General features: G+C 40.9%; 1 protein-coding gene across 6 annotated transcripts; it reads left to right on the top strand.

The window, feature by feature from the left end:
- The first annotated feature begins 4,126 nt into the window (after nt 1–4,126).
- On the top strand, nt 4,127–10,847 carry LOC120651524 (glycerol-3-phosphate acyltransferase, chloroplastic-like). 6 transcript variants are annotated; one of them, XM_039929017.1, is made up of 15 exons: nt 4,283–4,804; nt 5,102–5,199; nt 5,291–5,377; nt 5,480–5,577; nt 6,183–6,240; nt 6,333–6,356; nt 7,041–7,142; nt 7,229–7,290; nt 7,393–7,503; nt 7,910–7,988; nt 8,243–8,362; nt 8,455–8,568; nt 9,574–9,710; nt 10,263–10,379; nt 10,487–10,847. In XM_039929017.1, exons 1-13 carry the CDS (start codon nt 4,528–4,530, stop codon nt 9,706–9,708), a joined length of 1,365 nt encoding a protein of 454 aa, XP_039784951.1. In that variant the 5' UTR covers nt 4,283–4,527; the 3' UTR covers nt 9,709–9,710; nt 10,263–10,379; nt 10,487–10,847. The 6 variants fall into 6 exon arrangements, with proteins under 6 accessions (XP_039784954.1, XP_039784953.1, XP_039784951.1 ...); XM_039929018.1 differs by having other exon boundaries at nt 10,469–10,847; XM_039929015.1 differs by having other exon boundaries at nt 4,284–4,804; nt 10,224–10,379.
- The last annotated feature ends 1,188 nt before the right edge of the window (nt 10,848–12,035 follow it).

Raw genomic sequence — 12,035 nt, 5'->3', positions numbered from 1 at the left:
GACTGAGGAGCACTGATAGGTGAAGTGGCAGCAATAGACACTAAGCCTCTAGGTGTAGAACCAACACCACGACCTCTAGCCGCACGAGCAGCACCACGTGCACGAAAATCAGCCAATTTCTCTCAATGCTGAGAGAAACAGTTCTCTAAACTAAGATTTTTCTTGCCATAATGCTTACATGGTTCTGAAGATGTTCCTTTAGGTGGTGCATTGTACCTCTAAGAAGCTGCCAATACCGTGTGAGACATTGACATAGGAGGAGCAGTAATGGATCGAAGGCGAGTCTCCTGAGCAAGAAGATCAGACAAAGCACGAGTCATGGTCAAATCTGATGAATCATGAAGTAGCCGTTTACGAATGAAATCAAACTCTTCTCTGACTCCCATGACAAAACGATATACAAAAAACTTCTCAATAAACTGATGTGCTGGACAATTATGTGCTGTACAATCACCTATCATAGAAGTCAAAGAGCCCACAAGACGATCAAAAGCAGAGTAATACTCACCGATGGTCATGTCATTCTGCTCAATAGCATGTGTTTGCTGCATGAGAGTATGTAAAAGGGCACCGCTATCCTGAACATATCGTTCCTTCAAATGAGACCAAATAGCTTTGGCTGTTCTAAACTTCCGAAGGCTCATAATCATAGATTGCTTAACACTATTAACCATAGTAGCCATGACTTTCCCATCATTGATTTCCCAAGTTTGGACTACATTAGCATTGCTAGGATCAGCCACTATAGTAGGAGGATCATCAGTTAAATGGAAGTATAAACCATGACCCCTCAAGGCCTCAATGTAGTCTCAACACAAAAAGCCCACTCTGGGTAATTCTGGCCATCTAGAGTGAAATTGATTACAATTTCATTAATCTGTGCCATGTTGGAGACTACTAGAATATTACCAACAGCAGCGAAAACAGGAACAGAGAGGAGATGTCACCGTGAGGATGCAGTGTGGATATCACCAGGCAGCAGCGAGGAACCAATAGAGGGTGTCTTGAGAGAAATTGCAGACCAGTAGTAGATGGAAGATGGGGAGACACAGCCACACGATGAATAATTGGTGCTTCCTCTGTTTTCCTTCAGGCAACCAGCAATGGACGAGGCACAAACAAGTAGCAGTTGGTGTAGACGAACTGCAAGGGATGGAGCGCAGACAGGAGGCGCCAAGAGCAGGCCCGCGCTGAGGAACAGAGTCGCGACTGGCGCAGACTCGATCCAGACGACGACGGCGGGCAGCCGCAGCCCATGATCCCTGACGGGCGCGAGGTGGAGGGCCGGCGCGACGGACGTGCAGCTGTGATGGAGGCAGACAGTCACGACGGGCGGACTGCACTGCGGTGGGCAGCTACGACGGGCAGCAACCACGGCCTTGAGGATGCGCCGAATAGAGGGGGCTCCGTGACAGGCGCCGGATGGGGAAGCCGCGACTGGCGGACTTCATAGCAGCAGGTAGCAGCAATAGGCAGCGAACGGGCGATGGACGCCGAAAGAAGAAATGGGGTGGCGACGGGCCGCGCCCGTACAACCCGAGAATGGGCACAAGCCACAGACGTGCGGCTGCAGAGGTAGAAATCCAAGCTGGGAAAAATGGATCTTGAGTGGATTAATTAATCTAATCCTAACCCTAATTCTTACTCTGATTCCATGTTACTAACCTTGGAGAAGAGAGAAGATGATCATCATCGGTAGAGAAAACCCTATATTATATAGAGCAAAGAGTCTCTCGGGAATATAGAGAGACTCATGGGAATATAGAGAGACTTAACAATCATCATGTTTCTTTTCACATAGAAATGAATCTAACAGATAAGATCTAATTTAATGCCACCTCCAAGACATCATCATCATGTTTCTTTTCACTGAGAAATGAATCTAACAGATAAGATCTAATCTAATGCCACTATTTGGCTCGTATTGTAGCTGTTGTCACCGTCGACCAAGTCCTTGTCAGTTTTGACCAATGCTTCTGACAACTTTGAACGACACCAGCTATCAACCTTCTTCGGGACTCTCCATCTGCCTGCTATCCATCCATAAATATACTTGCAAAATTCGAGTATCAACACATTCTCTCCAATTTTGGAATAAAATAGTTTTATTATGGGATTTGTGCAAGTGGTGATGATTTCTTGCCTTAAGACAACTTTAAATAGTACCTCAATCTCTGTTCTCTACCGAGTCTTTTCAAATTCAAGTCATGTGGCTCCTCAATTCTCGGGTCGAACTCAGGATTTATCCTTATAAACCCTCTTTGGCACACGTCTTGATCCTCTTCCTCCCAAACCATAGATTTATCCTTAACCCTCTTTGGCGCACGTCTTCATCTTGTTCCTCCGTCCATTTCACTCTTCACTTCCTCCACCAAGAAATCCAAAAACAATTTCCATCAATCGCACCCGAGCTCCATTCGCAACAATGCCAGCGATCTTCATAATCAACTTCACGATACACTCCTTTAATCTTCACTAGCAAATTTATTGATCAGCCTTCATCCTCCTCCCCAAGTTTTCCGTAGTAGACCCATTCTTCATCAATGGCATCTGCTTCATCTTCCAACCCAAAGCTAAACCCCTGCAAGCCCCGTTGTTTTCTTTCGATCATTTCTCAATTTTTTTTGCAATATTTTATGATGGCTTTTTGATCCATTCCACTAATGATCCAAATCCACCCTTTTGATGTTTTTGTATTTTGTAGAATCTAAGGAATAAGGCCGTATCCATCATTGAATGCATCTAGGCCCCTAATTCAGGTTTCGGTAATTAATGACAATATTTATGGACTCACCATTTCTTGAGAAGAAATGAGTTAGGTTGATCCAAGAGAAAATGGACGTGCATTGATGTCATGAAAACTTGGAGACGATGCTAAAGGATATGCTTAAGCCAAAGGTATGTGATAGGGTTTTTTCTATTTTTGTCGGTCATAAGGTGTATTCTTGTAATTTTGAGAGCATCCTAGTGTATTGCATCAAGAGTTTGAGCTTTGTGCCACTAGAGAGTCTTCAAGCAAGCATCATCGATTTGTTATTCTTGAGAGTTGCCGCTCCCTAGATGGCTAGGAGAAGATGAAACTATTGAGCCCTCTCAAGGAGATTGTGGAGAAGCCCCGACTTGATTATGAGAGGTTCTCGTGCTCATCTCGCCGAAGTGGTGAAGAGAAACTCTAGTGGAATCGAGGTTTGGAGAGGTTCATTGTCTCAAGCTGGCTCAAGATCAAGAGACGCCTTGATAGAAAAGCGGTTGAAGCTTTGAATCCACCTCAACGTGGATTAGGGGTGACCGGCAAGTCATCGATAACACGGAAGAAATTTCTGTCTCTTGCCGATTATTTCTTTGCTCAATTTTATTTTTGCAATTTAATTTGAGCACTTTACATTGCTTTTTGTCAATAATAAAGAAAGTTGGAGGAAGGGTTTTAGTGCGATGGTGAGCTCCACGTTCAGAACACCTCTAGTTTGAGAAGAATTTCCTCCAAAGTCCTTTAGCGACTTAGCGTCATATCGATCTTGATCGGTCTTCAGTCTTCTGTAACCTTCCCAAGCTTCTAATGCCGGTCTCCTCTTTGTTAGGAGCGAGATGTTCTTAAGCTGGTACTTCAGATAAAAATAGTTTACTTCTACTCCATCTAAAAAAGAATGCAACTTTTGCTATCTGATGTGTCAAATATTTTAAATATACACAAATAAATTATTAATATTTATATATCTACATAGATTTAGTATGAAAATATATTACATAATTAATCTAATAATACTTAATTTTAATATAAATATAATAATTATTTTATATAAATTTATTTATATTTGAAATTATTTGACTCCTCATGAAGAGAGAGTTGCATTCCTTTTGCACAGAGAAATTACATCTTATTTTGAAAGCGCAACTACTGTAGAGTAACACACATAGACAATATATATCAAAACAAAAGAAAGTAACATATATATATATATATATATATCAAACCCACTAATATTCTTTTAGCACTTCTATAGAGTATATCCAAACTTGATAACTTAGTAAATCATCAAACCAAATAATTATATTATTGCTATTTCTCGAGGGTTTGGAGGGGAGGCGTACTGGTGGAAGGGATAGGCCATAGACAATGACGTGTGTGCCCTTCAAGAAAAAAGACAATTTGACGTGTGCAATGACCAAGGAAAGAGAAGGTGCTGTGCCATCCAATAGGGTCGCCCAGCTAATCCTGCCCACACACAATGCTCTATAAATATCACCACTTTTTTCTTTTTTTTTCTTAAAAAAATTGTGCGGGGACAAAACAAAACAAAAAAAAAAACGGAGAAAAAGCGCAGGCATGGGGTGAGCGGGCCGAGGCTTCATCTCGTGCCGATGCCTTCTTCGCCCTCTCCGTCCTCGCTCCCGCTTCCTCCGCAGCTGGACTCGTGCTCAAACTCGCAAATCCCAAGGCCCGCCGCTCCCACCAGGCCGCCGCCTCTAGGGTTTTCGGATTAGGTTTCTAGAACATTCCGCCGCCGCCGCCGCCGCCGCCTACGCCTCATGCACGCGCCGCCGCTGGTCGCGCTCGCCGGGGGCGCCGCCTCGCCGCCGCCATGGCTGGCCTCGCCCCGGGCTGCCATCCTCGCCGCGCCGGCGAGGCTCCTCCGGTCCCGCCGCGGGGCGCTCCGGCTGGAAGCCAAGGCCGCGTGGAGGGCGGCCGGGGGCGGGCGGGGCCCGCGGGTCCCGGCCAAGGGCGCCGTGCTCGCCTCCTACATGGGTGCCGAGGAGGTGGTGGGACCCTCGCCGCTGCTCGACGAGGAAGGTCTCGACGATGAAGGTCTGGTTTGCTGCTGATGCCTGCAGCTGCACCTACTAGTAGAGTATAAATCCATCAGTAGTCACAGTGGATAGTGACGCGAATGCAGATATTATTATGAACCAATAAAAAAAAGATGGGGGGCCATATGTGCGCCGATCCTCATCCTTTTTGTAGTAGTGTATGCCAAATTGCTTGCGTTTGCACATTGATTTAGGAATAATGAACCTGGGAATTCCGTATGCTTCATTAATATGGAATTGTCACTTACACAGAGAAACTGATGAGCTTTTTGTTTCCAATGCTTGTGTCGTATAGTGCTCATTTTACACATCAGAAAGGAAGTGGAGGAGGGAAATCTGCCTGCAGATGTTGCTAGCAGCCTGGAGGAGCTCTATTACAATTACAAGAATGCTGTAAAAACTGCTGGGTTTGATCTTTGTAGCATTTTTAATGTGCTATTGTCAGATTGTTGTAGCTCACGTCTTGCAAATATTTTGTTATCAGGTTCTGAAAACTGGTGATCCAAATGCATATGAGATCATGCTTTCAAATATGATGGCTTTATTTGATCGGGTCATGCTGGATGTACAGGTTCTGCCTCCTATTCTGATTTCTTATTTCCTTCACAATCTGCTCTGGCAATTTTGTTCATGTTCCCAGATGGTTTCTCTTATCGAGCTTCATTCTTTGCAGAATCCATTTACCTTTCCACCGTATCACAAAGCTATCCGAGAACCATTCGATTATTACATGTTTGGTCAGAATTACATTAGGCCACTGGTAGACTTTAGGTAATACAAATCTTACCTGATCACATCTGTACCTCTTATGGAAGTTGTTCCTTTTGAATGAAGTGGATAACATTCCTTATACACTGTGTTCACTATTCTTGTTTTCTTTTGGTACGGTTTTAATAATCTAGAGCACAGAGTTTCGAGGCCCCTTTGTTTTTATGACGTGCAAACTTATTGTAGTTTGTAGCACAGCTGTAGATTGGTAATTTACAAATAAAACAAACTGCTTATGCAGATATTCCAGCATATTGTTGACTGCTGAGGGTTACGTTTTGTCAAGTCTTATATATATGTTATCAAGTCTTATATTGGTGACGTTGATAAACATCTATTTAACCTAGATTATGTAACCCTAATTTCCATCGCTTTTAGCCATGCCCCATATATTGCCATTCTCTTGTAGCAGGCGCTTAGTTATTTATTTTAATATTCTTTTAGTGAGAGAGCACCATCCATCAACGTAAATAGGACTATTGCTGACATATTTTAGTTTATTTATTACCAAGGCACACCAGGAGGCTTACTCCATTCATGTTTATTCTAAGAAAAACGACCTGCTATGGTTCCCTTATGTTTTTGCTAACCTCGTTTCATATACTCAGGAACTCCTACGTTGGCAACATTTCCCTTTTCCATGACATGGAAGAGAAACTCCGCCAGGTTGATTCATCTAATCCTCACTATAGTTCATGTTTCCTTCAGTAACTATCAGTCAGTAGTTTATTTCAGTACTAAATCTTACAATGATACAGCGTCAAGGTCTTTCAGAAGAAGAGGTTAGTGTAAACCATCATTGTGTATTCAAGCCCGATAATAGCTTATCAATATTGTTAATTGAGATAAATGAATAGCACTCTCTAAGGGCTGAACTGGAATTGATACATTTGTTTCTACTGTTTAAGTATTCTTTAGAGATATCTGTTGAAATTAGTGATGCGAAATTGCGAATACTGCTTTCTTATTTGGACATCATGACTCAAAATTCTCAAGTTTGAGAAAAGAAAGTAGGGAATAATGTGTTTCTGCCCCTACTCCAAACCTCAATGGTGATTTTACCCCTTATTTTTAAACTTTGTGATTTTACCCTCGTCATTTTCAAACGAAGCTGCTGTTTACCCCTGGTCAACGCGTTTTTGCCCCAGTTTTGACCGTTTTCATAGTTTGTTTTGCCCCTGTTTTGTGAAGAGTAAGGGTAAAATCACAAAGTTTAAAAAATGAGGGCAAAATCACCATTTTGCTTCCAAACAGGGGTAGAAACGCTTTTGCCCCAAGAAAGTATGCTGACAGGTAGTACACGTCATAATTTGGAAACCATTTATTCTTATGCACTTTGTTAGTTCTGTTACAACTTGAAGCACCAGGCATGAGGTTGTTACAGTACTTGTCCTGAGATACTCATTCTTGTTATCCATGGTCCCAAAAGTTCTTATTCAAAATAGTACTAAAGTATGTCATTGCAGGGCCACAATGTTGTTTTGATGTCAAACCATCAGACAGAAGCAGATCCAGCAATTATCGCCTTGCTGCTTGAAAAAAGCAATCCATGGATTAGTGAAAACATAGTAAGGACATTCTTTTTTAGTATACACTATTGAGTTAATGAACTACATGACCTAGTCAAATCAGTTTAATTTTTCACCTGATTTAGGTTTATGTTGCGGGCGATAGGGTTGTTACTGATCCACTTTGCAAGCCATTTAGCATGGGAAGGTCTTTTTCTTCACCCAGAAACTTTGTGATATGTGATAATGTTGTTTTCTGCTTTCTTTCACTTCCATCAATTTTTGCACTTAAGCATTTTTTCCCCATCAGGAACCTGATTTGCGTGTACTCAAAAAAGCATATGAATGATTACCCTGAGCTAGTTGAGAAGAAGAGGAGATCAAATACTAGAAGTCTCAAGGAAATGGCCTTGCTTTTACGGTATCTTCCTTTTCAATAACATGTTAGTTTTTAATCCTTTTCCCTATGAATATTAAGCCTCTCTGGCTCATATGTTTAACCATATAACTTGACGTAGTGAAACAAATCTATCAAGTGTAAAGAACTATACACTTGTGCACAAATTTACAGATGATATTTTTGTGACCAACAAACTTATCATCTAATGCTTCTTTGGTGCTATTACTTATTATTGTTCAAATGATTATATTTTTTTTAAAATGATTGTATAGTTAATACTATGAGCATTGATTTTTTTAAAGTTTTTTACACCGTCAGTCCTTTACTAAGTTGGTTCTGGTTCTTTTGTGAGTCTGAATCATTGTGTATGGAACTGTCTTTATTGTTTTCTTGGGTTTGATCTCATGCATCTTACAACATTACACAGCGGTGGTTCACAGTTGATTTGGATTGCGCCAAGTGGTGGTAGAGACCGGCCAGACCCTTCGACAGGAGAATGGTACCCGGTATATTCTCTTGCCTGCCAGTCTTGTTCTTTCATTTTGACTGGCTCACCATGTTCTGACTTTGCTTACATTACTGATTTACTGTGTACCTTTTCTTTCAATGTAATTGTATTGTTCCCAAGCATAGAAAAGGAGCTGCTACAGTGGCAATTGTGGGCATGGCTGACATGAATTATCCTTTTACCAAAGAAACAGCTTTTGTGCGTGCATTTTCTTATGTTTACTTTGTCTGCCACTTGCAAAAACAAGGGCAGGCGCCATTCAATTCATCCTCAGTGGATAACATGAGGAGGCTTCTGGAGCATGCTGGTGTTCCAGGGCACATATATCCACTATCATTGCTGTGCTATGAGGTTATGCCTCCACCACAACAGGTAATATTACTTAATTAGTGCTCATCATACTAGCTTAGATAATTTTTCTGTGGTACCTCTGAAATTTCTTTTTTCCTCTTCTAATTGAATAGGTGGAGAAAGAGATTGGTGAGCAAAGGGTGATATCCTTCCATGGAGTAGGCATATCAGTAACTGAAGAAATAAAGTATGGGGATATTACTGCTCATACCAAGAATGCTGATGAGGTTTGTTTTCAGTGATATTTATATACATTATCATGCTTCTTGATAGCGGCAAGACTCCTGCTACTAGTTCCATGTGGTTTTGGGCATTCGTTGGTAGGAGCCAGCATTCCAAATCTTATTGTACCTGTAAATAGCTAGCTTACTTGTAAATTGATAAAAACTGATTTACTGAATATTTGTATACCTTCTACTTTGGGGTGGGTGGTGGAACTCATTTCAGGCAGTCGTGTCAACAATAGATTTTCAGTGTTACATGCAGAGTAACTTCCACGATTCTGATTGCGCTCTTGCTGAGAAGTTCTGGTAGGATCTCGACTAGGCAACAGGTTTTGTAAATTGTCGTATACTTGATTTAAAGTGGTGGAAATGGCTGAATATTTCTGCTGTTAGCAAAGTTGGAATTGGTTGATTGGTGTGACAACTTTTAGGTACCCGTGTATGACATCCTAGGATGAATCAACAATGGTTTGTCTCTTTTCTCCATTCTATGTAAAAAAATCATTAGAAAATGGCACATTCACATTTTAGTTTGTAGATACAATTCAAGTTCCTCTTGTGTCATTGGGCAATTTTATTATTTTTTCCTGTCTGTTTTTATTTTGATTTTATACGATATCCACAAACCTACTGATTGTGCTTGGACTTGGTGTTTGAATTGCCCTGTAGGCAAAGATAGGTTTCCTATTCCTGTTAATCTTTTAATCTCTTGTTCTTTGAGACAAGGATTTCTTATTTAGTACTCCCTCTATCCCAAATTATTAGTTGTTTTGGCTTTGCTATGCACCTAGTCATAATATATATGTAGATGCATAGTAAAGTCTATGAATCTATAAAAGCCAAAATGACTAATAGTTTGCGCCGGAGGGAGTACATAATATATTAATATTAGTGGTTGTAACTTTTCTATGGTACTGTGAGCTTGTCCTATTTGTTTACTGTTGTTATTTCTCCTTGGAGATTCGATAGTGAATATGTTTCCCCTCCGTTCTTTTTTTTTTCATTCAGGGAAGGGAGCTATTCACAGATACTTTGTACAGCTCAGTTGTTAATCAGTACAACGTGCTCAAGTCTGCTATCTTTAGAGATTGTGGAGCAGATGCATCAAACACTGCCATCTCACTATCGCAACCATGGCTATGAATGTTAGTTTTCTCAGTTTTATTCAACACTTACTAGAACTGTATTTCCATTACTATTTGATTTACAAATACTAGTACGATTTGAAATTTTGATTTCTCTTCTTTAAGTTGTTTCCCTATGATTTTTTTTACCTATACTGGACATTTCAACTCTAATTTATTGGTCATTTGATATTTTATAATGAATTATGCTGCCCACTTTTTACAATTACATTGCATGGAGTTCCAACTAGACTAGTGTATGTAGGTTTCATGAAGTTATATCTATGCTAAATGATCCACATATACAGTGAACTGTTTGGCCTTTTGAAATTGAGAATTTCAGTACACTCAATTGTTCTTTTATCTTTGTATGTTATGTTTGGCTCTGCAAATAACAAACTATAGTTGTGAATTGAGCATTATGGTCACTGGAAGCCACTGATTTGGTCGGCCATTTGCAATATAAATTTTCATTGGCAAGAACTTATCAGATGGGTGCCCTAATGAGAAAACAAACTTTGCTACTGTTTGCAGGTCTAATTCCATAGTGAAGTTACCTTTTTACTTTTTCAGAAGATCAGATGGAGGGGCCATTGTACAATTTTGCTTGGAGAAATTCTTGAACTTTAAACTTTGACATCACCGCACTTTATTAATCATGGAGGTGCCCGTTACTGTCCTGCAGATCCTGTAAGCTCTCAAGTCCTGGGGAAAACCTTTTAACCCCCTTTGTGGATTCCCCTTCACCGCCCTAGATTATAGCTTTAATGTTCACGAAGTCTGAAAACTGTTGGCAGGTCAAGGGTGATCGGTGGCTCTGCACACATGGATCCCAGTGCAAGTCAATCGATCTAGTGCAAGTATTGTTGCCTGAGGTTAAACAGTGACATGCTGGTTGGACACCAAAGGATCCATCAGGTTGCATGCGTCAAACCAGCTTGTCGATGAGCAAGTGGATTTGTGCTGTTGACGTCATAATTTTTTTCCTTTCTGTTTCGTGTACATAGCTTTTGATTCTTTCTGGCTTCACATTCGGAGATAAAAAGCGTAACATGCTCTTCAGTCAGTTTCTCTGTGTAGCCCTGAAATCCATGGATGTAACCCGTCTCTTTCGCACTCATTGATGTCTGGATAAAGAGGCAGCATATTCCGTGTTCCGATTACGTGTTCTACGTGAAGCTATTAAGTGTGCGGCCGCTGATTTCCACTCACAGTTTGGAGACGCTCATTGTGGGAGGTGACGGAAGGTGGCGTTTGCGTCGGAGTTCAATAAGCTCAACTGAGATGAAGAATTTGCAAGATCAGACAAGGAACAATTGCGCGTCGCTGTCAAGAGCACGCGGTCGGATGCCCTCCTGATCGAGAGGGGTACGTGTTCAAGATAAGAAGCGGCGGTTCCTCGAAGGAGAGGACCTGCCAGCCACCAATATGGCTTACTGAAGATGACAGCTATCCGTCTTCCTTCTCTTTTTCTTGGATCGAGTTGCTATCCGGACTTGAAAATGTGGCCCTGCCGTAGTCGACGCGGACCTGTCATGCTGGTTGAGCAATCCAGCAAGTAAGGTTACTGCTCCATGCGTTCAAAGCATACGACTTCTCTCTTGAAGTCAAACTAAGTAATTTTTCACCAACAATAATTCAAATTACATGCATACTTAGTATAAACAACTCTATTATTGATTCATACTGGATCAACATCCAAGAGACATGAGGGATTGAGTAATTTTACAATTAACCGTGGATTGGGTAATCACACCGTTTCAAATCCCCCTCCGACCCCTGCGCGCCCCTTGGATATTAATCCGATGGCTCAGATTGAAGTTTGTATGGTTTGCACGGAGAAATTGGTTTGCACCTGATATGTTATCTTAGACTCACATTCTATGTTAAAAAAATATTAACTCTTTTAATACAATTCAATTTTTTCACGATTGGTGTTTTATTATTAGAGTATAATTGATAAGTTAAGATATAACTATGTCGGAGAGGAGTGGAGGAATGGAGAGAGAAGTGGGTTTCCGACACAAAGTGGAAAAAAGGTTCTGACTTGAGAAAGAAACTATAACCTTACAATAATTTCTTCTTATAAAATTTCAATCATCCCTGCCTCTTTATTTATAGGAAGACGTGAGGAGTTGTACATAACATTTTTTTATCCTTGAACACCTGATATATTTTCAAAATATGCTTTACAAAAGGGGAAAAAGGAAGCCGTGATCAACTTTCATACTTTTACTCGGATCACATTTTCCTTTTTTTTTACAAGAACTTGGATCACGTTATTCACGGCTTCCGCTTCGCTGGCTTCGATCACGTTGCTTTTGATGGGTTTTCGCCTGCCCTGAG

The sequence above is a fragment of the Panicum virgatum genome, chromosome 9K (genome assembly GCF_016808335.1).
Source record: "Panicum virgatum strain AP13 chromosome 9K, P.virgatum_v5, whole genome shotgun sequence".
NCBI classification, from domain to species: domain Eukaryota; kingdom Viridiplantae; phylum Streptophyta; class Magnoliopsida; order Poales; family Poaceae; genus Panicum; species Panicum virgatum.
The sequence above is the reverse complement of the archived record's forward strand: the minus strand, read 5'-3'. Positions and strand labels throughout refer to the sequence as shown.